General features: G+C 34.8%; 1 protein-coding gene across 1 annotated transcript; it reads left to right on the top strand.

Annotated features, from left to right (window-relative positions):
* The first annotated feature begins 1,558 nt into the window (after window positions 1–1,558).
* LOC145254660 (muscarinic acetylcholine receptor M2-like) lies at window positions 1,559–26,098 on the top strand. The gene is made up of 3 exons (XM_080113312.1): window positions 1,559–4,316; window positions 19,193–19,396; window positions 25,836–26,098. Exons 1-3 carry the CDS (start codon window positions 2,492–2,494, stop codon window positions 25,853–25,855), a joined length of 2,049 nt encoding a protein of 682 aa, XP_079969438.1. The 5' UTR covers window positions 1,559–2,491; the 3' UTR covers window positions 25,856–26,098.
* The last annotated feature ends 66 nt before the right edge of the window (window positions 26,099–26,164 follow it).

Below are 26,164 nucleotides of genomic sequence, written 5' to 3'. Positions count from 1 at the left end.
CCACCATTCACTTTAGATATACGGTAGAATATAATATATCATTCTTTATTGTCACTAAGATCTTCTGTGTCTCACAACTTTGTTTTACCTGCGTGATTTGAAGTCAAGAAATATATTTTATAGCGCCGTTTTCTTACAGCTCGGCTTCTGTTTTGGCATTATTCTATCGTTATTTCCAGATATGCTAGATCAAAAATCAAGTTTATGGTTTTGTATATATTTTCCAGCTCAATTACAGATCTGAGGTTAGAAATCTGGCCATTTGAGAGCATTTAAAAAATCTACGTTTTTCTTCGTTCAGCTTTAGATCAAACGTTGGAGTTAAACGTGTCTTGTTCAGCCAAGGAAAACTCAGCATCTAATCTGAAATATAAACTGAGTTGAGTGTTTAGTTGTCCAATAAACGTTACCGTGTTGATCGTTTACCTATTTAAAATGAAATCAATTTGATTAGTTTTATTTTCATGCTTGGTGATGAGCGTGCGCGTAAAGTTATTTTCTTAGATTTTAATTATAAAGAATTAAGATTTAAAAAGTTCATTTAATATTCATAAAAAAGCAAACATTTTAAAATTATAGATTGTATACGTATACATATAAAAGAAGGTTATTTGTATGTTCTTTTTTTGGAAAATTTCCTTATGTTAATCTTCTGGAGATACCACGTATTATGTTAAAAAAAACAGGTGGTTTCTAAAATGATTGTCTGATTAGGAGTTTTGTATCATTTTATTATATAAATTATCTGCATTGTACACAAGATTTTAAATTTCAATTGATTTCCATGTAGGAAGATTATAAAAATAATTTTGTTGATTTATTAACAAAAAAAAAAAAAAAGGATTTGATGAATTTAAACTTTACTACAAATTGCATTATTTGAATTTTCCGAATACTTTTCTGATTTTAGTTTCTACATTTACAGCGGTTCGGTCGATGCAACCTTCGACCTTCTTCGGATGCATCTTTTCGAACTTGGGCACAATCTACTCGATCTTGGGACTCTTTAAGTCGAACTCGGGAATCTGTACGAAATTTTTAAACTAAACCCTTTGTTTAATCCCAGAGGGTAGATTATTCTCATTTCGTTATCCACGGCTGAGTAAAAGTGTTAATTATGATTTTATTTGTAGTCATTATCGATTTCTAAAGTAAGGATTAAACACTCAACTTTCAGAAGACAGTCACTTAGAACTGATTGTTAATCAGTACTTTTAGCCGTTGCGCAACAAGTTCATGTGCCACAATTCTTTTTTTTTTTTTTAATAATTATTATGTTAGTCTTACTTATTATCGATCGTCTAGAGAAACGATTAAATATGCGACTTCTAGAAAACTTTGAACTGATTGCTAATCAGCGCTTTTAACCACTGCGTCATGGGTTCATGTACCACAATTATTCTATTTCTTTTTTGTGTAGTACGGACGAAGCAGAAGGAAACACCAACGGCATTTGTTACAGCATGCATGTAAGAATCACAAAAGCAAATATATCAACCGACTATTCTCTTTGAAAAAATATTAGCGAAGCAGGTTAATACATGTTTTAGACGGGCGGACTAAATAGATGAACGTTGAGTAAGTTTACTTGTAAACCTGGACTTCATTTTTTATTATTATTTAAGGTCTCTATTTACATATCATCGTCTCAAGTCAATAGATTATTGTTTCTAAAAGATTGTTGATCGCTTCTCAAACAGAATGGCTTTTACGTTAATCATCCGAAACTAATGTGTACGTTTACAGCTAAGCAAAATGTATCGGCTTTGTGAAGCCGTAAAATTCTATTCGCGGAAAAAAACAACAGCACACACAGAGAGTGCAACTCTCCACCAAAACCAAAAGCAATATCTTATCTGACTAAATCGACTAAAAAATAATCCTGCTCTCCAGATTGAAATGCATTGTTTGTGCAGATAACACGTATTGGTTGCTATGTAAGATAATAACTACGAAGTCTGCAGTTTTTTGTAGAAAACATGAATTACATTGTAGACAAAAAAATGAGTTTTCATTCCTGAAGGATTCTGATATTCCGAAGACTTTATGGATCTATACCCACATCCAAACATCCTTCAAAATATGGGAATTTTTTTAATGAAAAATATTTTTCGACTAAAACTTTCATAAAAATACGAACAAAAGACTTTCATAAAAATACGATCATAAAATACCATTGAAAATTTATTTATTGAGTCGGTAAAAAATATCGATGGTTCAAAAATTTCTTTGAACGATATGCATATTTAAGTAACTTTCCTTAAAAATATAATGAAAAATTTCATACGTAATAACATTGCCATGAAAACTCCGAGAACTGTTATTCTGTTAGGTTGTTGAACAGGTGCATAGAGACCGGATAAAATACTTCCCGGAAGCCGGAAGTGATAAAACATAAAAGAGTCACCGCTAAAAAAAAAAAAAAAAAGGACGTAATTATTTTGGATTGTTTAAAGAACACAACTGCAGTTTATGTCGGCTAAAATGTACAATGGGATCGTTTTTATTCCCGTCTGACGAGCCAAGCATCGAGACATCTCTTTTTGACCCAGGGAGATCAAGCAGTATTGAAACTTCTGTCAGTCAGTTTGCAAATGTAGTAACCGAAAGGACCGGCTTAACACCCGAAAAAGGCTGGAATTATGACCCGATTGAATTTAAAAACGAATCGCTCAGTCAGATCACGATCCCCTACACTCTTGTTGAGACGGCCGCCATTGCAACTATTTGCGCAGTTATGTCCCTTACCACCATAATTGGCAACGTCCTTGTTGTTGTCGCATTTAAAGTTGAGAAACAGCTCCAAACTGTCAGTAACTACTTCCTTTTGAGCCTGGCAGTAGCTGATCTGGCAATCGGAGCAATCTCAATGCCGTTTTTCACTCTCTATCTATTATACGGCTACAGATGGCCACTTGGTCCAACACTTTGCGATTGCTGGCTTGCCATCGACTACACCATGAGCAATGCATCTGTAGCCAATTTGTTGATTATAAGTTTCGATCGATATTTCTCCGTGAAACGACCTTTAACATATCGAGCCAAACGAACACCAAAAAGAGCTGCAGCCATGATAGGCTGTGCATGGATAATATCGATTATTTTATGGACACCTTGGATATTCTCCTGGCCTTACATAGAAGGCAAACGAACAGTCCCTCCGAACGATTGCTATATACAGTTTTTGAAGACAAATTCCTACGTGACAATTATAACGGCTCTCATGGCTTTTTATGTCCCAGTGACTATCATGACGTTCCTTTACTATAGGATTTGGAAAGCAACAGAGAAAAGAAAGAAACGGTTAGTTAATTTGACCGCTGATAGTCAGCACAATCACAGCAAACGATCGACGTGTTCAAGCGATGACGAAAGTCTAGGAACGAGCACGAACCAGAGGTGGGCTAACTCCTCTCCAGATATTAGCGAGATTGATTCTTTTACGGAGGATTATAATAACCATTCTGAAAAATATCAAAAGAAATGGCTAAATGTGCTCAAGCGATGCTGCTTAGTCGACAAAGAGATGGAAGACAATGGAAATCCTGATAATGCCGTGTCTTCGGCACCGCCAACAGCTACCAACGAGAGATGTAAAAACGATTCGCCTGTATCGTCCTGTCGCGTAGCTTTATACAGTTCTACTTTGTCAAGTTCGTTGAAGTCAAACCGGCAAAATGTTCGGTCTGACAACAGTGGAGAATATATACTTCCTCTAGATTCGCAAAAATCTCGAGATGAGGACCCAAAGAATTCTGATGCAAACGCGGTCGATATAGAATCGGAAAGAGAGGGTTTTTACACTCAGCAACTAGATTCAATACATTTAAAAATGCCGAACAAAGACCCTTCGGATCGGTTGGCCTTTCAGTTTATCAAAGACATGGAGCCAGGAAAGACAGAAAGTGAGGAGTTAGAAAATTGTAGAACCCGCGAACGCATCGACTCGTGTTCAGAAACGGCGTTTCGTCCCCACAAATCCCAAACGCGTAAAACAGAACACCAAATGTTCAGAACAAAAAACGACGATCAGACTGACAGCAGAATCAGCACGCCGGGTATAAGTCGAAAGACTACCCCTACAATCGACTTGACCTCCGTTGCGAGGCAGACAACACTGGCGCGTTGGGTGCTCGAAAGGATACGCTTACAACAGGTAAAGCGCAAAAAACAGCAAGGTTACCAGGAGAAAAAAGCGGCCAAAATACTCAGCGCCATTTTACTGGCGTTTATCATCACGTGGACACCTTATAATCTGTTTACCGTGTTCCAGGTCTTCTGTGAAGATTGCATCAATGGAACGGTCTATGCGATTGGTAAGTTAAAAATAAATTATTTTCCTTCTTACGTTTCTGAATTTTTTAGAGGAGACTTGATTGTTCGTATTATTTCGATTTTTCGGACCGCTGTTCCCATCTTTAGTTATTTTCACAACGTTTCTATTGATGTAACCTCCGTACTTGGTAAAATTTATTTGTAAAGTTACACTCTTCACGAGGTTGAAAGTTGAATCTTCAGTACAAGCGACACTCAAAAATACAATTGTGAATTGCTTAAAACTTCTACTCAGTCATGGCTGACGAAACGAGAGCGTTCTACTCCCAGAGATTAAATAAACGGCCCCGTTCGAAAATTCGTGCAGATTCCAGAATTCGACAGTGTTTCCCGAGTTCGACAGAAAGATTCCAGAGTTCGACAGACCTATTCTTGAATTCGACATGATACACCTGAAGAAAGTCGGAGGTTACATCGACCTAAACGTTGTGAAAATAACACTCAAGATGAAAACAGTAGTTTGAAGAATACAAAAAATAGTATTATTTCCTCTTTGTATTGTATTATGATAATTATGGTTATCTGGCGTTGCTCGGGTGTATGGAAACCCAAATACAAGAGTTAAAAAAATTGTGCAAATTTTTTTTCTTTTTAAAACTTTTCTTTCTCTTCCTCTCTATCTCTCTTACTTGTTTTCCTTTTCCTCTCCCACTTTTTATCACTCCCATCCCCATATTCTCCTTTCCGTCACTTATCATCCTTTTCCGCTATAACTCTCCTCTACCACCTCTTCTCAAGCAACTGAACAAAAATCGACCCAGATTATTTTTTTTTCATGTTACCCCTCTCCACCCCCCGCAAATTAATATTCTCAAATGTGTCCATATTCCGTCTGAGGCAATGCCAGAAAAGAATAGATCAGTTTTATGGATGTGTCTTTTATAGTTGCTGACTTATAGGTAAACACCTACACATGCCCTTTATATTATAGATGGAACAAACCATGGATAAATGAAAAAAAAGCAACTAATTGTATTATTTGAATTATTTGGCAACTACTTTTGTATTGGTTGCTATTTTCGTAAGGTTTCAGTTGATGTAACCTCTAACCTTCTTCAAAAGAATTTTTTCGAACTTAAGAAACAACAAAGCAGTTGTCTGTAGATGACCACCTATCACTTTACTGCTCCTTTCTTTCTTTTACTCTTTATATATATATACTAGCAGAAGTACCCATCGTTGACTGTAAACATATATATATATATATATATATATATATATATATATATATATATAAAGCTGTAAACATATATATATATATATATATATATATATATATATAAAGCTGTAAACATATATATATATATATATATATATATATATATATATATAAAGCTGAACGTCTGTCTGTCTGTCTGTCTGTCTGTGTGTGTGTGTGTGTGTGTGTGGTCACGAATAGGCTCCTATATGGTTGACTATTTTAAAAAACGGATTACATATAATAATAAAAGATGTATCGAGGATCAGGAATGGGTATATTTGATCTGGCAGAACGGTGGTTCATAAAAATTGTGGGGTCTGCGTTCGCGTCTGTCCCCCAAAGTATGGAAATAAAAATGAAAAATAAAAAGTTTACAAGGGTTTTTGATATAGATGTACATAAGAATTCTTTGATAAGTATGTTTCAACTTAAATAGGGATGGTATAATACAATTGTGGGGTCTGCGTTCGCGCCTGTATTCCATGGACATATGGCACAAACTTTAATAAAGACTTTTCATATTCATTTGCGTAAGTATACTTTGATAATTATGTTTCAGTTTGAAGAAATATGGTATAATAAAATTATGGGGTGTTGACTGTTAAACTTTGTGACATATTTCCATTCTATGGAGGTCAGGCGCGAACGAACACCCCATAATTTTATTATACCATATTTCTTCAAACTGAAACACAATTATCAAAGTATACTTACGCAGATAGATATAAAAAGGCTTTATTAAAGTTTGTGCCTATTTCCATTCTATGGAGCAAGGCGCGGACGCAGACCCCACAATTGTATTATACCATCCCTATTTAAGTTAAAACATACTTATCAAAGTATTATTATGTACATCTATATCAAAAACACTTGTAAACCTTTTTTATGATGTTTTTATTTCCATACTCTATGGACCAGGCGCGTATGCAGACCCCACAATTTTAATGAATCATCATTATGCCAGATCAAGCATACCCATTCCTGTGTCTTGATACATCTTCTATCATTATATGTGATCAGTTTTCTATAATAGTCAACCATATAGGAGCCTATTCGTGACCAGACACACACAGACGTTCAGCTTTATATATATATATATATATATATATATATATATATATATATATATATATATATATTAAATGTGGGAGTAGTGAATTTTATGAATGGCCATGAGTTCATTTACATTTTCTAAGAAAACAAGACAAAAAAAAACAGCAACAGAGAGAGAGAGAGAGAGAGAGAGAGAGAGAGAGAGAGAGAGAGAGAGAGAGAGAGAGAGAGGGTTGACACCAACATCAATATATACAGGGTGGAACGTTATGTGTCACCCTAAAGGAAACAACACTACACTTTTATTGAAAAACTTTTATTGAAAAACTAGATTCAGGTAACTTGATTATGCTGTAGAACAGACATCTATTCAATGTAGCCATCTTCAGCCTCAATCACGGCCTCGATACGGATCTGAAACTGGGAACATGCCTTTTCCACAAGTGTCAGCGGTAACGGCGAATACTCGGTGGATGGCGGCGATCATGCTGGCTTTGGTGTTGTGGGAGGTCATGTTGATGATGTTCCTAATGTATAACTAAACAAAATAGTCCAGCGGGTTCAGGTCGGGATAAGAGAGGAGAGGGGCAATAAAAGAAGAATACAAAGTCATACCACTCTTTCTAAAGCCAAACTTGGGTCTCTTTGGACCCGTGGGCCGGTGCCTAGTCTTGCTGCCACATCCAGGATCTGCCAGCGGTCACCTGATTACACTAGAGGATCACCACACTCTTCAGCACATCCAGGTACACTTTGGTGTTGACTTTAAAGCAGACTTCGAAGATGTGAAGTTGCATGATGTAGCCCTCATTTGAAACCACACCAAAGACCATAACCGTGGCTGAAAATTTTGTTTTAAACACCCTGGGCACGTCCCTGTTATTCCTGTCAATCAAGCGATGCGTTTTGATGGTGCTGGCAATGGTCCTGTTGTCATAACTTGGATCGGAAGAGAGCATGAGTTGTACAGCCGCACACCTCCGATCTTGCTTGTTGAACATTGTGTCACTTTCAGAAATGATAGGAGGCTCGTATTGCTCTTGGGATTTGTGCACTACTGGCCATTAGTAGATGGTCTGCGGCAACAAAAAAGAAAGCCGGTTCCCATGAAACAGAAATTGAATCATGTCTTTTCTATGGCGACAATTTTATCGTTCCACCCTGTACACACACACACACACACACACACACACACACACACACACACACACACACACACATACACACATAGATATAAATATAAATACAAATTTTTATTTCCAAACTCTGTATACATATTTCAAATGCGTACCAGTAGTTTCATTGCATTGAATCAACCATTAAAGGTTTCGAAATTAAGTTTTGAAATATGTATATATAGTTTTGAAATAAAATTTGTATTTTCAGCTCTGACATGCGCGATTGAACACTTTATCTGATTTTTTCTATCGCCTCCTGACATGATATATATATATATATATATATATATATATATATATATATATATATATATATATATAACACCAGAAGATAGAGGAAGTGAGGAAGCATGGCTGTGGAAATCTTTTTACCCGAATACGATGTCCAGCATGTTAAAAATATACCATTTGTTGTAAAAATCTAATGGGTAAACATCTGAAGGAGTTGATGGGGACAGGATATTTTTACGGAAGCATAAATCGTAAAATTGCCAACTCATTAATGAAACAGCTGTAATGGAAAAATCCAGGAAATAAACGAAGGTTATAAAAAGAAAACGTGAGTCTTTGAATTTTCAACAAAATTTTTCACTATATATGCTCTGTCCCTATTAAATAGACACATTGAGCTTAACTCCAAATTAACGGTAAATGGTTTTAAAATAACAATCTAGACCCTTTAAACGAAAACGGTATACATTGGAAGTAACGACATTTAAAAAAAAAAAAAAACTTTAAATATATATATATATATATATATATATATATATATATATATATATATGATAGCAGGTAAAATACACATAAATAATATATTTTAATTAGCGCAGAATTCTTATATATTGTAACCAGAAAATCTAAACGTAATAATGAATTCTTTTAAAAAATGAAATAAAAAAACAAAACAAAAAAAAAACAACAAAAAAAAAAAAACGGGGAAAAACTGAGGCATCTGCTTGCGGGTATTATGTTTTTTCTAAACAGTTTATTTCTTGCAATTCTGAATTTTTGAGCTGAGATGTGAATGCTTGTGTTAAGTTGATTAATCGGACTATGTATAACGTCAAGAAAGTTAATTGAATTTCCATTTGCACAAGTAAAATCCAAGGAAATCCCGTAATTGGAAGAAGATGGTCCATAAGAAATCCATGGAATAATTCACAAAAATGTGTACAAGGAAAAAACGAAAAAATTCCAATAATATTAATAAAAGATATGCTTTTCACTCTACTTCCGAGACATAAACATAAATCAGAAAGACCAGGGAAGAAAAACAGGAGAGAGAAAAAAAATGATGATAGAGTTAAATATAAAATAGAGAAACAAATGTCAAAATGACCCAGACAGGAAATATTAAAGGCGCGAAAAAATTATATAGGGCAAAATAATATAGGTCAACTGAAATGTATAGGTCATCACTTAAAAATGTCAGCAATGGTTGTTAGAAGACACTAAATGGAAAATAAATAAATAAATAGAAAATAAAAATAAATAAACAATAAATAAATAAATAAAAAATAAATAAAAAATAAAATATAAAATATAAAATAAAAAATTAAAAATAAAAATTATTTAAGGGGAGAGGATGGCCGTTATCTGCAAACTCAGGAAAAAGCAAGAAAAAAGTAAGTAAATGCATATAGTAAAATATAAGTAAATATACATACAAGATATGAAAGTGTGGGTAGATTGATATATTAGATAGATAGGAAAGTTTAAAGAATAAAGCAGAAAATGCAGATAAAAATCGGCCATGCAAAGAAGAGATAAAGAATTAAAATAAAGGATTATTAAATTATAAAGTATTAAGAAGTATGTAGAAAAACGATAAAGTTAAAGAACATTTTTTTATATCTATATAAAAGGTAAAAGTAATAACTATGTAATTTCAAAATTGCCATAGTTAAATTTGGACTTATGTTTACAGAAAGAGATCAGTTCATTTTTAGAATTTATTATATTGTTACTTTGAGGGGAAGTAATTATAGTTATAGCTTCGGTTGTACAGAGGCGACATGACTTAGAGCCTGGAGTATAAGACTTAACTTTTTTATGATAGTCCATTTGATTGTTAGAGTTAAGTTTTTTAATTAAAATGGTTAGAGGAGTTCCTTTGTTATTATTAGAATCATGGTTGTTAAAAGAAGAAATGTGATTTGATATTCTTTTCTTAATTAATGTTGAAGTAGCGCCGATATATGTATGTACTTTATTAAAAGCTCGAGGTCTGGTATTAATATTAATTTGCTGATTTGTATTAGTTAGATGGTTTGAATTTTGTTCATAGTGTTCAACAAATGGTGGGACAATGTCTGTATGAGGACTATTTTGGAGGGGATAATGAGTGTTGTTAGTCTTAGGATGGCTGTTAGGAGAAATATTATTATTATTATTATTATTATTATTATTATTATTATCATTATTACTAGTTGTATGATTGTAGATGGAGGGGCTTCTCGAGTGGTGTATTGGATTAGTAACTATATCAGATAGAGGATGGGAAGAAGAATAACTTGAAGACGAAATATTAGTGTCTGTTATGGGAGGATTATGTGGGAGCTCAGTAATAGTGCAAGAATATATAACATCTTTATGGATGCAATCATTATTGAGTGGACAAAGATGTTTGTTATTACAATTACAGTTAGTTTTCGGTTTAATTGGGAAAGGGATTTTTTGGGCTGATTTAATTTTTTTGTAACTAGATGTTAAGATTCTTTGTGCTAAATTAGGCATTGTTGAATAAGAAATCCTGATTGAATTTTTTATTGAAAATAGAACTATATCTGTGTGGGTATTTGAAAGAGTTTTGTACAATGTTGAAGAATTCCTTAGGTATATTAGTTTTGACATTTAGGCTAAATGGAGGATTAAACCAAATATTTTTCTTTCTCCTGATGCGACTGGATGGGTTAGAGGTATTGCGATTAGTATTTTGGTTTGGATTATATATGTAGACTGGTTCATTGTTATTGATAGCGGCAGATCTTGTTATTTGAACTGGTTTCTTATTGTGTGTGATTACAGATTTAAGTCGGCCTGCAGGAGAAGCATAATTGTTGTATTTAATCTTTTCCTTGTGTCCTGAGTTCCATAAGGCATTATTGAAGAAAGTAGCATTTTGATTAAAAAATTTTTTATCAGCAGAAAGAGCAGAAATTCTTCTAGAGACAGATGGTACTATAGATTTTATAATTGAGTTGGGGTGGTTAGAAGATTTATGGACGTATAAAAGCGTAAGATTAGGTTTATGATAGGGGCTATGAGTTTCGGTATTAAGATTAAGTGTGATATCTACAAAATTTGAAGTTTTTTTGTTCGGTTCGATAATTATAGAAAGGCCAAAGTTATTGAAGAAGTTATGTAATTTTTTAATTGTTTTGTTGTACTCTCTTGGCCTGGCTGTTGTAGTAAAAAGGGCATCGTCTCTATAAAGACCCCCTTGGATATGTTTAAAGTGGTATTTAAGTTCTTTCAGTAAGAAGAGTCCCACTAAATCGATAACTTCTGCAGAGTCAGGAGAACCCATCAAGATGTCAAAATTATCAGGGGTATCCCTTCTAGTCCAAAGCTTAGTGTTAAATTGTATAAGGGACTTTTTCGCTAGGAGAATTAATTTTATTTCTAAATCAGTTAAGTCAGAATTTCTTTTAGCAAAGATAATAGCCTTGTTTAAAAGGATAGGAGAAATTGATTGATAATAATTTTGGATGTCAAAGGTTATGAAGTTAAGGAGGTGTTTATTTTTAAGGGAGACAAACCAATTAATTCCGGAATGTGAATTCAGCCAAAGAGGGAAACTTACTTTTTCTTTAATAGAAGGGATGATTCTATCTAAGATATTTTTGCTTACAGCTCCTAAGTCAGAGTTAGATGGGCAGATCAATCTGATGGAGGAGCTGTCATAGAAATTAGGTTTATGATCTTTGAGGGTGAATCTAGGTGTACCCAGAGAAATTATTTCAGTGAAGTTATGAATATTCATAGAAGTCAGTAAAAGTTTAGTTTCAGAATTAATGGAATGTAAAGTCTTAGGAGGGACTATTTTATAAGATTTATTAAGTTCTTTATATAAAAGTTTTTTTTATATGTAGGATAGTCAAGTTTATAATAATTTTTTGTCTTATCAGCAGGGACGAATATATGTTTATTCTTTTTAACTTTTTCGGCAAAATTATTTATTTTTCGAGTAACCGGATTATAATGGTGTTTTTGTTTCTTAAATTTAATTTTTTTGACTAAATTTAGCATGGAATTCTCAAACTCTTTGAGGTAAGGGTTGTATTTGGGGTGGGCAGTGGTTTTTGATCCATAAAATTTGGCAGCAATTCTTTCGAATTTCTTTTGTTCTCTATGAGAGTTGATAGGGAGTTCATTTAAGATTTCTGGGTGAAGTTGGTCTTCAGAGGAAATAGGCGCTTTAAGTTTATTTTTAATGCTTAAGTCATGGTGATAAGCCTTCCACCTTATATTTTTTAGGAAAGTGTTCAAAGCGAGAACAAATTTGTGGATATATTCTTGTTGGGTAGGAATAGGGATATTTTTGGCAGACAGATTTTATTTTATATATATATATATATATATATATATACACGCACACACACATATATACATATGTGTGTGTGTGTACACACTCACACACACATATATGTATATATATGTGTTTACACACACACACACATATATATTGTTTGCCCTTTTCAAAACTTGGTTCACACTCTACTACAAGCTTGAAGAAGGAAACGGTTTCAAAAGATTTCCTAACAGAAAAGAAAACACACACACACACACACACACACACAAAGAAATTGTGCTTTAAAAATCGTATAATAACTTTAGCATGAAATTGCGAACAAAAACGTTTATTGTTTATTTATTTTGAAAATCACAAGCCAAATATACACACTCATATGCAGTCATATACTTAATATCATATATACTAGTACTCATATGAAGAGTTCGTCCGTTGGAACGACAAAAAACATCTTATTAACCTAGGGATAATGGCTGACACGTGCTGGCAGTTTGTCTAAAATGAAGCTGGTTTTTGCTAGTCTCAACCAGCCTCCTTCAACGATAGGACAGTGTTGAGACAACTAGAGGCCAGGTGGGATGCAAGAGTTGCCATAAATGTGGACACCATCCTACATACTTTGTCGGGTAAGTTTGGAGTAAGTACGTCGAGGGGGCTGTGAGTTAATCAGAGCACATTCCATTAAAATATTGTTAAACAAGTTCAGGGATGCTACATTGCGGCGATGAGGCAGAGGTTGGAGCTAGGCCGACAGTGCGGGATTTATTAGAGTTAAGACTCTGTTTTGGATCCTAAGAGTTTTTATAAAACTAGTTTCATACAACAGGAAATTAGTTATCAAACTAACAATAAATACGAAGGTGAAATAATCCATAAAAGAACTTCATATGCCGGCGATCGATCGTGAAATGCCTCCAAAATAAAATCTAAGTAGATTTTCTGGCTAAAAAAGTCCTCATATCATCAAATCATCAAATCATCATTAAAAGTGCAATATGTTTCTAAGAAAATTACACAATGCTTGGGATGTTGTATTCTTCAGAGAGGAACGTTAAACCCCCAAAACAACCCTTTATATGCTTTTGAGGAAAATTGGTAAGTCGATATTACGTACAATTCATAATTGAGTTACACCCCCCCCACACACAGGCTCCTTCAGTCTTTAACAGACTATGGATACCCAAGAAGGGGTGCCTGCGCGTGAAATTTTTGTGACAGGAGGTGCGCATTCCCCAACCACACCTCTCCTGAGTCGACATTGTTAAATAGATGTGGCAAGTGAAGTGTATGTTCAGGACGACTGGAACAAATCCGAGATAAGCGGAAAGCACATACAGCGCCTAGAATTCCCAACTGGTCACCCATCTGCTACTAAGCAGGCTCAACATTGCTTAACTTCCGTGATCTGACGAGAACCGGTGTGTCAACGCGATTAAAATGAATATATATATATATATATATATATATATATATATATATATATATATATATATATATATATAATTTTATCCTATTCCTTCACTCTCATTTCATATATAAATGTCATTAAGCCAGTTTTTCTATATTTGCATTTTGTATAATTCTGGCCCGTCTCCTCTTCCGATGAGAAGCATTTAGCTTCGAAATGCTATGATTTGAAGAGTTTTTTCTTATATTTCCCCCTTAACGTTTCCTTATTGTCCTGACGATAAAATAAAGTTATAATGACTTTTATACCTTATATGTCATTTTAATAATATATACATATACACGTACAAACACACAAACAAACATATAAATATGTACATAGTTCAGAAATTCTACTGTATAAAATGAGGAATTTTGGAAACTTAAAGAGGATATATAAACATTATACTAATATTAATAGGACAATCGTAACCAGATGAAAATGCTCAATATTCGAAATAGAGCATCGGTATATGAAGGAAGTAAAAATTTTACAAATTAGAATTTGCAACATTTATCGTTTGAAATAAAGGATACGAATTAAAAAATGGCTATTTCCTTAATCCATAAAGTTTTAAAACATGGCGCGTCTCCAGAGGAAAAACAACAAAATTGCATTTATATAAACTAGCACATAATTTGAAAACTTCAGCGTATTAGAGTAGACATGTTTTAAAGACAATTTAAAATATATACACCAAAAAGGATTTTTAACTCGAAGTCCCCGTATAAAGATGAAAAATATAATTATAACAACATTCAAAACCAGATTGGCTGGAACTTGAATGGTAAGCATAGATCTGATCGTATCCTGTACCTCTATAAGGCCACCATTCGCCCATGTATGGAGTATTGTTGTCACATCTGGGCTGGTGCACCTGCTGCTTGTCTCTCACTCCTGGACAGGGTTCAAAAGAGAGTCGCCAACCTGATAGGTCCTGAACTAACATCTAGGCTTCAGCCTCTGTCCCATCGACGAGATGTTGCATCCCTCTGCCTGTTCTACAAATACTTTAATGGTGAATGCTCTGACGAACTGCAAACACTTGTACCTCCCCGACGTAACTACCCCCGACAAACCCGACAAGCTACTAAGTCTCATCCCTTTACAGTAGAGATCCCTAAGTGCAAGAAAGCCTTTTACTCCAATAGTTTCTTCCCCAGAACTGTAGGTCTTTGGAACTCCCTTCCGGGATTCTGCTTCCCCAACTGTACTGATATGCAGAAGTTCAAGTGTAATGTGAACAAACATCTTTCTACTCATCTCCCTTCATAATGACCCTGCTAATTAAGTCCCTGATAGTAGCCCCCTGCTTCAAAGTGGCACTGCGCCTTGTTTGGGGTGAAAATTGAATTTAAAAAAAAATATTATCCGTAAATCTAATGGTGGAATATCCATCTGTAAATTAGGAGAAATCCAAATCATTTAGATGTATAATTTTTGAATGAGAACTTCTGGAGCGCAGAAACCATGTTATGGAAGGATAAAATAAATTAGTTTGAAGTTGAAACGTGAACATTGGTATTAAAATCGCGTGAGGGGATAATCTTCAACGATCCATTACATCGCCAATATGTGATGTTATTAGAGATGTTTGAAGTCCCCTTATATTACGTCTACGCATTTCGATGAATAGTGGAAGACCACTAAACAACTCCTCAACGACGAATAAATGTTTCTCAAAAGACTGCTATACTATTTATTATACGAAATGAAAAAAATAATTTTGAAATAAAAATAAAAAATAGAAAAAGAAAAAGGAAATGGATATATATATATATATATATATATATATATATATATATATATATATATATATATATATATATATATATATATATATATATATACCGTACTTTGGGGTAATTACACCAAGTCCAGGATAATTGCACCAACTAGCTAAAATTAAAATTACTCTTTTGGCAACCACGCATATAAAAAGCACTTTTTTTTAAGTTGGCACAATTACTCCCCGGATTTGGTGCAATTACCCCAAAGAACATTTGGGGGCACTGGAATCGGTATCGGAATATTAGTGCCTATTTTCCGAGGCTAAAACGATTCTTTTGATTGCCTTTTATATTTTATTTTGTTTAAAGTAAAATCTTCCATTGCTGGTAATAATAAATTAGTAATTATGTAAGTATTATATATATATATATATATATATATATATATATATATATATATATATATGTAAATATAATATATATATGTATATATATGTATGTATATATATATACACACATATATATATATACATATATATATATATATATATATATATATATATATAACAAAATTTTGTTGAAATTCAAAGATTTACATTTTCTCTTTTATATAACTCTTGTTTATTTCATGTTAGATCTCTTCATTACAGCTGTTTCGTTAATGGGATGACAATTCTATGATTCGATGTTTATTTATTATGTATGAAAAATTCATAATATTTTATGGTTAATATTCATTGTTCCCATGAAAATGTGTCTGTAAATAAACATATTTATTTGAAAGAAAAAAAAATCAATTTACGAATATTCTCATTTATTATATTTGTAACAGAGCGCGTATAATAAAAAAAATCGACAGCTATGAGATAGCTAGCTAGACAAAACATTAGCAACAGCACATGGTCCCTCGCGTAACCTCCAATGTCATGCTAGAAAGAATTCTGCTTAGAAAAATATCGGGGAAACCAATGCAACAGTAAAATATTCAGATTCATGCGATATGATGATTTTATCTTTATATACTCAAAAATCTGTTCGTCTTGTTTTCTTGTATGCCACCAGCGTCGATGTGAAAAAAAATTATAACAAGAAATAATGAAAAACACTTATTTTAATTATTATTATTTAACGTTTAAGGGGTTAACGATGCGGACTGACAACTTAAGTGTCCCAAGTTCGAATCCGGTTCACTTTCACTTAGGATGTTGACATCCTTCTCGTGGTCCCTTCCATAAGTACCCGTTGTTTTTCTAGAAATAATTCTGACTAGAAAAATATCGGGGAAACCAATGCCAGCAGTAGAATCTTCGGATTCATACGATATGATAATGATGATGATTTCAATTTTTTTATAAAGTCCAAAGTTTTCTTGTCTTTCTTGCTTGGTTCATGTCATGAACGTGTAGATGTGACACTTTTATGCCAACACATCTAAATGGTTAGTAGGGTTATATGTTTCAGGATTTATATTCGTTATCTTTCGGTTATACAAGTAACAACTTGAAAAAAAAAAAAACAAAAAAAACCCCAAACAAACAAGATTAACGATTCAATTAACCTTAAGTTCAGACAACAATCTGTATCATACCAGGCAAAGCGAGTAGGAATAAAACATCTCACTGGCGTCGTTAAGTTTCTATTTACTTGATTCGCCACGAGGGCAGAGTTAGACACAAGGTCGATTTGTAATGTGGAGGAAATCCAGCGCCCCCAAAAGGGGGCACTCTAGATAGGAACAAAAATAAAAAATGTCTCAGTCATGAAGGATTTCTCCTCCCTGACCGAGAACAGTTAAGATGAAATGTAGTATCATAACAGATTCTATTTACTTGCCTCCCCACGAGGGCAGAGTTAGACACGATGGTCGGTTTTTAATGTAGGGGAAGAAACAAAAATTAAAATTTTCTCATAAAGGATTTCTCCTCCCTGGCCGAGAACAGTCAAGATTAGAGGTAGCATTAGAACAGATTCTATTTACTTGCCTCCCCACGAGGGCAGAGTTAGACACCAGGGTTGATTTTTAATGTGGGTCAAGAAACAAAAATAAAAATTGTGTCAGTCGTGAAGGATTTCTCCTCCATTAACCCAGAATAAAAAAGTGAAGTGTAATATCAGAATAGATACTACACTTTGATCTTGGCCTGAAGGAGACGAGGATTAATCATTTGTATTATTCGGACTACTGTTCTCATCTTGACTGTCATTCTTACAATATTTGTTCTTCAAATAACACTTGTCGAACTTGGGAAGAATAAGTTTAAGCCTCCCAAAATTCATACTAGAATTGTCCACAAAGACCCGTGGCGTAACGAATAAAGTGCTAAGTATAATCAGTTTTAAATGACAGTCTTCTGGAGGTTGAAGGTTCAATCTTCAATGAGGGCGACACGATGAATACAATTGCGAATTACTTAGGATTTCTACCCAGTCATGGTTGATAGAACGAGAGCATTCTACCACCCAGAGATTAAACAAAAGGTTCCGTTCGAAATTCCGTGTGGATTCCCGAGTTCGACAGAAATATTCCTTTCTCCAACAAGATACACCTGAAGAAGGCCGGAGGTTACATCGACCGTAACGTTGTGAAAATAACACTCAAGAACAGTAGTCCAAAGAATCCAAATAATACGTACTTTGCTTCTGTATTGTATAATGGCAATTATGGTTACCTGGTGTTGCCCGGGTGTATGGACAACCAAATAGAAGAGTTAAAAAATATGTAATTTTTTTAAAACTTCTCTTTCTCTTCCTTTCTTCATCTTACCTATATCTCTCACTCGTTTTCCTTTTCCTCTCCCATTTTCTATCTCTCCCATCCCAATACCCCCCTTTCCCATCCTCTATTATCCTTTTCTGTTTTAATTCCTCTCTACCACCCCTTTTTTTCTCGGGCAAGGGTCACGACTGACGCAACGAGATAATTCTATTCTCGTATATTAAATAAATGTTTTGTAACATAGCGCGGATGCGCGTATGCGAATGCTTGCGAAATTACGTCACCGAGAAAGAAAAATCTATCTATATATCTATAAAAGTGAAAGTGTATGTCTGTCTGTGTGTGCGTCTATGTGTCTCTGTGTGTGTACATTTCCCTACGCAATAACTCTGACAATTTTAAGCCTACAAATTCGAAATTTGATATACAGTGTATTTACAGAGAAAATCGATGTGATCGGTCTTCGGGTAGAAATTTTAGTCAAAATTCAACGATTTGACCTTGGAGAACTCTACCAAACTCCTCCTACAATTTTGCGTCTAAACACTTGAAATTTTAGATATTGATTCCTTGATCATGGATCGAACTTAATAACTTGATTTGAGCCCTAAACAATAAATTTAAGGGGTCATAATAGGGTCAAAGTAAAAAAAAAGTGACCGTTTTTTTGTTTTTATTTTTCTCAGCATACACCTCAAAACATCCGGCCAACGCCGGGCACCCATGCTAGTAGACAATAAAAAGAGAAATGTGAGACCTAGATTAGAACAATATTTATTATCTCCTCTCCATGAGGTTAGACACAAGGTCAATTGTGGGTTTCATGAAAACGTTTTTGTAGAACGAACTGGATTCGAACCTGGCACATACAGGTCCCAAGTCCGTGTCGTTAACGATCCAGCCGCCGTTGAAAAAAGAAAAGAAAACAAAAGAAAATCACAATGCATAATATGTTTAACTTTTCTCAGCTGTCAAAACGTTTTTGTTGTATATTTCAGGTTATTCACTGTGCTATCTCAACAGCACAATCAATCCTTTGTGCTATGCCCTGTGTAACGTGAATTTCCGAACGACTTTCCTGCGAATATTGTTCTGTCGCACTAAACGTAACGCCAGTTACCAGAGGACGATTCTTCTACAGCGGCACCGGCGTCTTTACCAATCAAGTTCTTTTGCATCTTCCAGTTCCGTTAAGAAGACTAGTAAGTTTTCTTTCTTTTATTTTTAATTAAAGACATTTTTACTACGAATATGTACGGAAAATCGTAATTTACCTGAATAGCGCGCGCGTGTGCTTTGTTGAGTTCGACCGCTTGATAAAATAATATGGTGACTCACAGTTGCTTTTGTACTTGGCGTGTGTAACGCATGCTCTCGCCATTTTTTTTTTTACATAGGCATCACCACTTATCAAGGCCAAGAGGCCACTCAAGGATAAGGGTTAAAGAGTGTACAGTAGACAATTCGACAATATAGTACTCATTAGTAACGGAAATTCGATAAATTTGTTAACTTATATGGAACGCCTAATCAAAAACTTGTTTACGTTAGACTTGAAGACAACGATATTGTAGTCAGCTGGAAAGCAGGAAAACGGAAGACAATTCCATAGGCGTACAGTTCTAAGAAAGAAGCTTTGTTCATGAAATCTACGTTTAGGTTTAGGCACAGATAAAGAGTGAGGAAGATTATTGATATTGTTTTCTGCTAGACGGGTGTTCCTTGTGTAAGTTTGGCGAAGGGGGGATCATAGATTGGAGCTCAGACGAACACTTGCCATGAAAATAACGATAAAGCAGAGACAAACTCACAACATCTCTTCTGTGGAAAAGAGGTTGTAGGGAAGAGAAAAGGACACCTACGAGGCTACGAAGTCTATTTTGAACTCTATCAAGGCGGGATAAGTCCTTTCTAGCAGCTCCTGCCCAGATGTGGCAACAGTACTTCATCCTTGGACGTACCTAGCTCTTATATAGATAGAGAATTGCATCAGCAGTGAGATATCTACTGGATCGATAGAAGGATCCCACCATTTTTCCAGCTGCCTTGGCAACGGATTTAATGTATGTGTTCTATTTCAGATCAGGAGTAAAGGTCAAGCCCAGAAGCTTGTCAAAACATGAGGCCTCCCCAAAACGAGAGACAATCATTTCAATTGATGCCGGATGGGGATCAAAGCGTTGATGATGTAAAGATAGAAGTTTGGTTTTACATGCATTAAAAGTAACAAGCCACCTCTTTCACTATTGTACCACTTGCTCAAGATCAGAGGAGAGAACTTGGTCGTTTACGGTCTTAGATGTGCTACCATAGATTGTTGGAACTTTTTTTGTACCAATAATGGTGCATCCCCCTGTTTACGTTTATTATTTTTTATCTGGTTCTTATATATGATTTTTTGTATTTTGTATCCATTATGATTTTTAGTTTATTTTCGGTTTGTACGAAACTCCCTTTAATTTGGAGAAAAGGGAAATACTAGCTCTGTCGTGACGTCACGAGCCCAGCGCGTATTTCGTCCTCTTTTGAAATTCTGCTGACGTGGAGAGTGAACGTGTTCATTGCCTGGCGCTGAAAACGGAATTTTTATGAGCCTCCTTCAAAGAAGTAAACCCGGCAAGAAATTAATACCCGGCTGTGACGAGACAGACTTCTGAAAATTAACTACGTGGCTACGGTTTTGCGCGTATTTATTTTACAAAGAGTGAAATTATTTTCAAGAAAATACCTTTTACGTGACAAGGATTTTGAAATTTCCTATCAGGACAAGCGACGAGGTCTTGCTTCTGAAATTCATCTGTGTGTCTACAGTTTGCATGCAGCATGGAGAGGAAGAAAATTCTAAAAGGACTTTAAACAAAAAAAAAAGAAAAAGACACGTGCCTGACTGGCTTTCAATTGTGAGTACGCTCCTAAAATTAATTTCATATGCGAGTGTGATTAGGAGATACTACTATTTTGTAGATTATTATTGTATTCGTTTATGGATACACACAACTTCTTTATAAGAACCAGTGTTGTTATTTTTTTCATTACATGTTACTTTTTTCATAATATGTTACCTTGGAGTCTCTTAAGTTTAATGCCCGCAAAGGGAAAACTTTGCAACTTATTGTAAATAAAATTTCTTCTTCGTTTCAAAGCAAGACATTTATATTTTATTCTTTACCCCTCCCCCTCTTTTGTTTCATGCTTTTTTTTCAGCTTAGTTACTTTAGCGTCGAATTTATCTGGAAGCAAGATAATATCCGACAAGATAGTAGTGTCATCAGCATAAATGTCTACGAATGATGTAAGGATGTGTGTTGGAAGATCATTAATGTAGATCAGAAAGAACCACGTACAGAACGGGATGTTGAGCTGGAAGAAAGCGTGCTACGGAGACTGACATGCGCAACAGATTGTTTAAGTTAATTAAAAAAGCTGTGGGCGGAAAAAATCACACAACTTTATTGAAACAACTTTTAATTATAGAATCAACACATTTATTTACGAAGATAAGAATATTATAACTATGAATGACTCACATATTTTTAATCTCTACTTAGCACTAGTATATTATAACTATATTATAACTATGGATGACCCACGTTTTTTCCAACTTCTGAACACTAGTCCAGCTTTGACGTGTAGTGGTATTATTTGTGAAATATAGCACGGATATAAAATGTAGAATTTAATAAAACTTCTATAGAAATTAACAATTAATATTTATTCTCTATTTACAAGTAAAGAAAAAAATTACTTCATAGTCAAAAACGTCTCACTTGGAGAGAACTCTATAACACGCGTTGATTCAAAATTTTTTCTATCTGGAATGTGCAAGGGACATAACTCTGCTCTCTAAATCTCTTTGCTGTAAGAAAGATTACTAATGCAAAGAGTTACTTTCCCTTTGACATGTTTTCTCGATGAAAATCTGTTTCATCTAGTAAAGCTAATAATACAACCCCCCCCAAAAACCCCCAAAAAACAAAACAAAACAAACCAGCACTGACGATGGGGGCGTAAGCATAGAATATGAAATCTAGGTGTGTGATTAGAACATGCGTCCTTAAAAACATTAGATAAAGAAAAACAGAAAATGAACGCTATTAGATGTCATGAAGAAGTATAGGACACCTCCTTATTTATCAAGTCGATATAACGCCTAATAACTTCAGATTCTTTTAAATACGTCATACGAAAGCATCTAATAATTTCCATATAATATACTCTCTGCGCTGTAATCACAAAATTTATTAATACCATGAAAAATGAATTCGCTATTATTTTAACACACATGCGCTGTACCAGCACGTATATACTGAATCTGGCATTAAAATCTCCATCTTCGACAACAACTAAGGTTGGTTGGTTGTTTTTGTTTTACGGCATATCAACCCTTTTCAGGTTATTTAATGCCAAATCCAAAGATTTAAGAAAAATTTTTTAATAGAATATATTTGTTTTCAAGTTGGTTTCTATTTAACCCATAGTTGGGACCCTAACAGGTACTACCAATCCGCGTCAGAGTGGACCTGGGAGCAATGGCAATTAAAGGGTGGCTCCACACTCCCCAAAGCCCGCAACCTGGGGCGTCACCACCGGATATAGTTTAAGGTCATATCCAGGATCAACAACTAAGGAATTAGTCAAATATCATCATGGCTAAGAAGAAAAAAATATTTTCCTGATAAAGACTTTTTACGAGTCGAAAATTCGAATTTTAAAATAAACGAATGTGTATGTGTGTGTGTGTTTTAAATTCTGCACTTGTCTGGTCTTTTAATCGTCATGTTCAGAATAATAAAAAAAATATTTATAACAGTTACATATTTCATATCCTCTGGGAACTCGCTTGGTAAATAAACTACATATGTTTACTATTTTTTTTTTTACTTAGAGAGGTCATCGCTTGTCAAGGCCTACAAGCTACTCTAGGATAAGAGTTAATAACTGTTAGGTAAATGGTGAGACAACATGATCAGTAATGGCGGAACTTAGGTAGAGCTTAATCATTTAAGAAAACGACTGTAGAGAAATTTATTTACATATAAATTTGAAATGTTATAGTCATTTGGGAAACAGTCCCAGGGTATTGTGTTTCACAGACGGATAGTTCCAGGAAAGAAACTCTACTCATGGAATTTTCGTTTAGTTTTAGGCAAAGATAAAGAGTGAGGGAAATTGTTGGCGTTTGTTGCAGCTAGATGAATATTTGTTGCGAACGTTCTACAGGGTGGGCAGAGATTAAAGCTCAGTCGAGCACCTACCATAAAAGTAACAATAGAGTAGAACTAGACTCGCAACATCTCTTCTGTGAGAAAGGTGAAGTAGGGATGCGAAAAGGTCCCATCCGCCTAAATTACGGAAACGGTTTCATAACCTGATAAGGCAGAAAAGGATACTCGTAGGTGCTCCACCTCAGACGTAGCAACAGTACTCCATCTTAGGATATATTTGACTCTTGTACAGGTAAACGATTGCGTCGAAAGTGAGATACTTTCGAGAGCGGTAGAACGAATAATAATTATCATAGTAAAGCACACGAGAGCAATGTCGCAAACGGAGTTTATTACGTTTAGTGTAACATTTTCGATAACAAAATAAATTAAAGTTCTCTTCACACATGCATACACATTAAATGCAGCTATTTGTAACGTAGTCGCGCCAGCATTTTGAGGCGGAGCATGAACGTGACGTCACGGACTCAAATGCATGTATAGGGACTAAGATTGCAAAGAGAAGAAAAAGAGAAGAAAAAGGAAAAAGACGCGTGGGAGTTACACGCAGTAAGCACGCAGCGGCTTTTTCTCTTACTTCTTTCGATTAAGAGTCAGCTGTATGTGGTGTCGCATTTTTACAACCAGCTGTGACTGTTACCATATACTCACTACCAGCTGTGCCTGGTGCCGTGTAATGACAGCCGGCCGGTGTGACGGCCAGAAAGAGAGAACATACTGGTGTTAAATACGTGTCGGCAACTAGCGTGGTAAACAAAGAAATTAAATAACTTTTTCTTGCACCTGGAAAGTTTGTGTCGAAGTTCTCATTTCCTTTGTGACTGCCTCTACATTGAACGTTTAGGTTCGTTAGAGAGAACAATAACGTTACGGTGTTCTTTACATGATTTTCTTTTCTTCAGTCCGTAATTAGTTTTCAGTTTTGCTAGACGAATAAAAACTTTTCATACAGGAAAGACTCAAGGAGACGTTCGCTGAGTTTTCTTCAAGGTTTTATTTGAAAAGAATTAATACTAGAGACATGATCAAATGTTATCTTAATAATTATTTACTTACTAAACTTTAATGTCTCACTTAAGAAATGAGTGAAACAGGCTGACCGACATCGTAGTAACATTCGTTTTAGATTTTTATCTAAAAAAATATAATATATCAATTTCATGCGATAGTAATCATAGTCATTGTATCTTTGTGTTTTTTTTTTGTTTACGTGCAGCCCCACGAGGACAGAGTGAGGCAAAAGGTCGATTTTTAATGTGGGAGAAACCAACTCCCCAAAAAGGGTACTTTGGTTTATAACAAAAATGAAAAAATGTATCTGTCATGAAGGATTTCTGCTCCACTAACCGAGACAAAAAATTGTATGTTTGTGTTTATAAGAAACGCAAAGGAACTAATTTTAACTGTTTTATTAATAAACGGTTTAGATTATTGGACCTGTCTCATTCACATGGCTTCCCAGAGATACTGGCCTGAAAAATCATTGATTTTTTTTATCTCGTTCGAAAACGTGACGCTATTCTTCATTATTTATCTGTTTTGTCTACAGCGTTTGACCTCTGTTCCTGCCTGAACTTTACGTCACACGTTTTTCAACCCTGGGAACGATTCTGTTTTACACATCTGGGTTATCATGCAATCAATTTGAATTCTATTATAATTCACATTAGCTAACATAATAGCTACTTGCATAGGGTCTCTGATATCGAGCAATAATATATATAATTATTTATATTGAATTGAGATTGTCGGATTGACTTCCTGATCTTGGTTGTTATCGTCACAACGTTTCGGCCGTTTTGCCCTCCGGCCTTCATCAGGTGTTTTGTATCGAACTGTGACAGTGACATATGGCCGAGTGGTCCTAGACGTTGTATCAAAGTTTATAGTTACCCAAAGGTGCTGAGTTCAATCCTGAACGAAGACAATAAAAAGTAACATTCAAAACAGAATCAGCAACTATGTCCCAGAGCCTAGCTGGAGTCCGAACACGGTACCCCCGTAATAATAATAATAAAGGGTTGGGTTCGAGACTCCTAACAAACGGTTCCCCAGTTCGATAGAAAACACCTGATGAAGGCCGGAGAGCAAAACGGCCGAAACGTTGTGACGATAACAACCAAGATGAGGAAGTCAGTCCGACAATCTCAATCAATGAAAACACCTCATCTCAAAAATACAGACAATTACTATTTATACTGAAGTTACTTATATGCTAGAAAGTTCTGAATCCATTGAAATGCTTTCTTTAGAGAGTTCTTATTCAAGGGAGATAATCGCAAACATAACGTATAACTATGCATTATAACATTCTTATATTTTTTTCGATTATTTTCTTTTTTACTTTTTTTTATTTCTAAGTCAATTTGAAATGCTAAATTAACGAATTTCTTTTTTCTGTTTTCTATTATGACAGAGTGGACCAACGAAAAATGAGTGTCTTGTGAATTACAGTGATGATAAAAAATGCCAGCAGCAGGCGAAATGGTTTACCTTTTCATTAAGGTCACTTTTTCACTGCGCGATTGTGAACCAATGATAAAGGAGAGCAGCACTTTCGACGGTGAATAACCGGGAAACAATCTAATGTCGACAAATTGCAGGAGAGAGCGGAAAATACCGAAGATCGACTCGTTTTCTTATTATGAATGCCAACTATGGTTTTTCTATAAAAAAAAAGAATATTTGATCAATATTGGACACAAGATGGAGATTGTTTAGTTCAAAATAAATCTCCATTATATA

This window comes from Euprymna scolopes, chromosome 3 (genome assembly GCF_053919585.1).
Source record: "Euprymna scolopes isolate OS-2025 chromosome 3, ASM5391958v1, whole genome shotgun sequence".
Classification (NCBI taxonomy): Eukaryota; Metazoa; Mollusca; class Cephalopoda; order Sepiida; family Sepiolidae; genus Euprymna; species Euprymna scolopes.
The sequence above is the reverse complement of the archived record's forward strand: the minus strand, read 5'-3'. Positions and strand labels throughout refer to the sequence as shown.

Bases quoted from the DNA above. Each gene is read 5' to 3' on its own strand.
- LOC145254660 (XM_080113312.1), top strand. From the start codon at position 2,492: ATGGGATCGTTTTTATTCCCGTCTGACGAGCCAAGCATCGAGACATCT. The intron at 4,317-19,192 runs GTAAGTTAAAAA...TGTATATTTCAG, and splicing joins TGGAACGGTCTATGCGATTG to GTTATTCACTGTGCTATCTC. The intron at 19,397-25,835 runs GTAAGTTTTCTT...CTATTATGACAG, and splicing joins CAGTTCCGTTAAGAAGACTA to AGTGGACCAACGAAAAATGA.